This window comes from Egretta garzetta, unplaced genomic scaffold (assembly GCF_000687185.1).
Source record: "Egretta garzetta isolate BGI_Z169 unplaced genomic scaffold, ASM68718v1 scaffold814, whole genome shotgun sequence".
Lineage (NCBI taxonomy): Eukaryota > Metazoa > Chordata > Aves > Pelecaniformes > Ardeidae > Egretta > Egretta garzetta.
This window is the reverse complement of record NW_009259417.1, coordinates 8,757-11,945: the sequence shown is the minus strand read 5'-3', so window position 1 is coordinate 11,945 and position 3,189 is coordinate 8,757. Positions and strand designations below refer to the sequence as shown.

The 3,189-nt window shown below is 51.9% G+C and overlaps 1 protein-coding gene across 1 annotated transcript in view; it reads left to right on the top strand.

The window, feature by feature from the left end:
• Positions 1 to 1,033, top strand: part of CFAP77 (cilia and flagella associated protein 77) — a 27,601-nt gene extending 26,568 nt beyond the window's left edge. Inside the window, exon 6 of the mRNA XM_035892401.1 lies at positions 965 to 1,033. Within this exon, the coding sequence (XP_035748294.1) occupies positions 965 to 1,033 (69 nt within the window). The remainder of the gene's footprint in view (positions 1 to 964) is intronic.
• The last annotated feature ends 2,156 nt before the right edge of the window (positions 1,034 to 3,189 follow it).

Here is a 3,189-nt window from a genome sequence, read left to right as displayed (position 1 = left end):
CGGGGTTATAGCACCGCTACTGCTTGTGAGAAAGCAAAAACATCCAGAAACAACTGTCTGAAGTTAGGCACTCAAATGCATATTTAAGTACCTGAATGCCTTCCTCCAGAGAGGGGGAATAGCTAAATACACTTTGTTTGTCTTGATTAATGAGATCACTAGCAAGCTTTTCAGGGCAAAGACTGCTGTGTATTTTTACATATGCAAAACCTGACATCCAGCCAGCCTAAGCAGGGTGGGGGAAGCAGGCAGCAGCTTGGCACATCCACACAAGGCAGATATGGCACAAGGAATTGTGTTGGGACAGGTAAAGCCCCTGGCCCCGCATGGGAAACCCACTCCATCCACAAAGACACTCACACATCTTGGTAACTCTGCATCTGCCATATAGGTTTGCTGCATGCAGCTGTGTGTGAACCCCACCGCTTGCCCCAAAGGGCCCTGGGACCTTTCTCCCCCAGGTGACTTCCCCTTCATTTATTTACCATGGGCATTTGCTCACCCCCTCCCCACCTTGGGGGCGATTCCTGGGGAGAGGCTGCTTGGGCATTTGTTGGGCAGGTCACGCAAGAGCCCCTGACCCCAACAGGGGCTTTCCTGGGAGCTCTGAGCCCATCCTGGCCCCCTCAGCAAAGCACACGAGCCCTGCATTGTAGAAAACAAATATTTATTCCAGGGTCCACCTTAAGGCACGCCAGCATTTGAAAATGTCAGACAACCAACACACCATAGTAAAACTACAGGACCTTGTTACTAGAGCAGAATAAGAATCTCCTGAAGTCAATCAGGAAACTAGCCCTTGCTTTAAACAGGTTAAGTGTTTAACTTCAGCTGGAGCAACAGCTCCCAAACAGGCAAAATCCCTTGCACTAATCTGCAGTCTCTTCCCTGTTTGTGCCACAGCCCATTTCCTTCGGCTGGCTGCTCTCTGTAACCAATCCTCTGTCTGCTACTTTCATTATAGGTTGGGCCTCATCTCAGTACTTTTCCAGACTGTGATGCTCGTAAGAAGGTGTTCAGTGCCTCCCATTGAGAAGCACCTGCGAGACGTGGTCCCCTTCCCCAAAGCACCCACGCAGTGAGGAGCGCAGCTTGGACCCTGCGATAGCCATAGACGATAGGCATTCTCTTTGGATTTAAAAAGTTATGCTAATGCAGATACAGCCAAATAAATCATAAATATGAGAGAAAACCGTCTGTCTCAGCCTGTTCGTTGCTTCACATCAGATGCACGACACCTTACCCAGTCTGATCACCACAATTGTCATCGTGCTCAAGGTAACACCACTCACATCAGGAACAGGGCAGCGTTGGCACCAGTGCAGCCCCAGAGGGAAAGCAGGACAGTCTCCTTCACTGTCTGTTCCAAACAAATATATTAAATGCAACCATATCCCCGTTGATATCAAGTCTATAATATCCCATCATCCATCAGTCCTTCTCGTTTCATTGCCAAGTAAGCTTCCCATCACTGCCTGCTTCAGCAAAGCCCTTTTCTGTGTGAAAGCATCCAAACACCTGCTTTAAGCGCTCTGCCAAATCGAGCCAAATCATCACAGAGCGATGCCTTCGCTTGAAGATGGCCCCAGCCAGTTCCATGCTCCCCCTCAAACTGCTGCTGGTGCCTGGTGTCCCTCAGGGCTGAGCCTCTCCAAGCAGTTGCTGAACAAACTCGAACTCCACCAACCCCAACTCAGTGTCACAGCACCCAAACTCCAGCCTGGTCACCAACAGGCAACAGCAGAGGCTCAAACAGGGACCAACATATTTAAAAGCCATTTCCTCCCAACAGGGTGTTTCAGCCTAAGAAAACACTTCTTGGTAATAACTGTGATTGCTTTAACTGTGCAGCTCCAAGATTGCTAGCAGAATAATTAATTACTCCTAAGTAATCTACTCCTTTCATCTACTGTTATATCTCAGATTGTACCAGATAATACTTAAGTCCAATGCTAGCTTTCAGTCTTCAATATTCATCACCCCATTGGCATGCAGAGAGCTCAGGTGTGTTCACCCCAGGGTGGCCTGGGCTCCTCAGGGCCATGGTCTGAGGGGGTGAGGTCTGGGCAGCCCCAGCTGTATCCCCAGCTCAGGAAGGGGCCGGTAACAAGCGCTGCAGAGAGGGTGGATGCACCTAGCATGACTTTTCCCCCCACACCTCAGCTCTGGAGCTAGCCCAGCCCTCCTACGCCGCCAGCAGACACCTAAGAAGAAGAAGCCATGTAAAACCCACAAAGAAACCACACTGAGCTTGTCCCCCACCAGCTCTCCAGCCAAACTCTTACAAGAGCCAAGTCCTTCATAATATTAAACTGTGCTGGTTAAGAGACAAAAATTAAGTAAATCACAGGGGCAGCTTTACTTACCTCTCCTAGGACAAGGATGGCTCCACACTGGCTGCTCTGGCATTACCCACATCCCCTCCTTAGGGGCAGTTTGTGCTCAACCTGCCCTTTATATAAGGAAGAAGCTGCAGCAAACACCACCCTGCCCACACCTGAGCCGAGGGAGAAGAGAAATCACCTGCTCCACCCAGGGGAAACCCTGGTATGGGTCCCCTCGTTTTAGCACAGGCCTCTAAATAAAACCCATCTAAAACAACTAGCAGGATAACAGTGGGGTTTGCCAGGCTGGCGGGGGTGGATTATAACTGGAGACCTTTCCCACCTCCCCAGGGAGAGATAAAGCTGGGCCTTAAATGACTTGTCTTGCTAAAAATGACACTGTTTACAAGCGAGTGAGAAACCCAGGCACGAGGTTGCCCGGCTGCCTGGCAGGAGCCACACTCAGCTCTTGGTCCAGCCCCAGTGTCTGTGCCTGCCTGCAGCAACCGCTCGGGTCCTTGGGGTGTGCACAGGGAAGGAAGCATCTCCAGCAAGTCCTGCGTGGCTGGGAAAGGGCTGGCAAACAAACACGGTGTGAACCAAGCCCATGCAGACCTGCTGATTCGGGACAGGTCCAAGAAGCCACCGAAGAGACCAGAAACCCCAAAAGCAACAGCCAAGCCGAACCGAGTGCAGTCAGGAGGAGATGCCACTTCGTGGGGCTTACAGCCGGCAGACCTGCCCCACTGCACCCCGAAATACCTGGGCAGGGTCGTGCCGCAAATGGCCCCGGTCTTACAGCTCGGCCGGGCTGTCCGGCGGGAGCACGGGGCACCCACGCCCCGCTGCACCGGCACCCACCCGC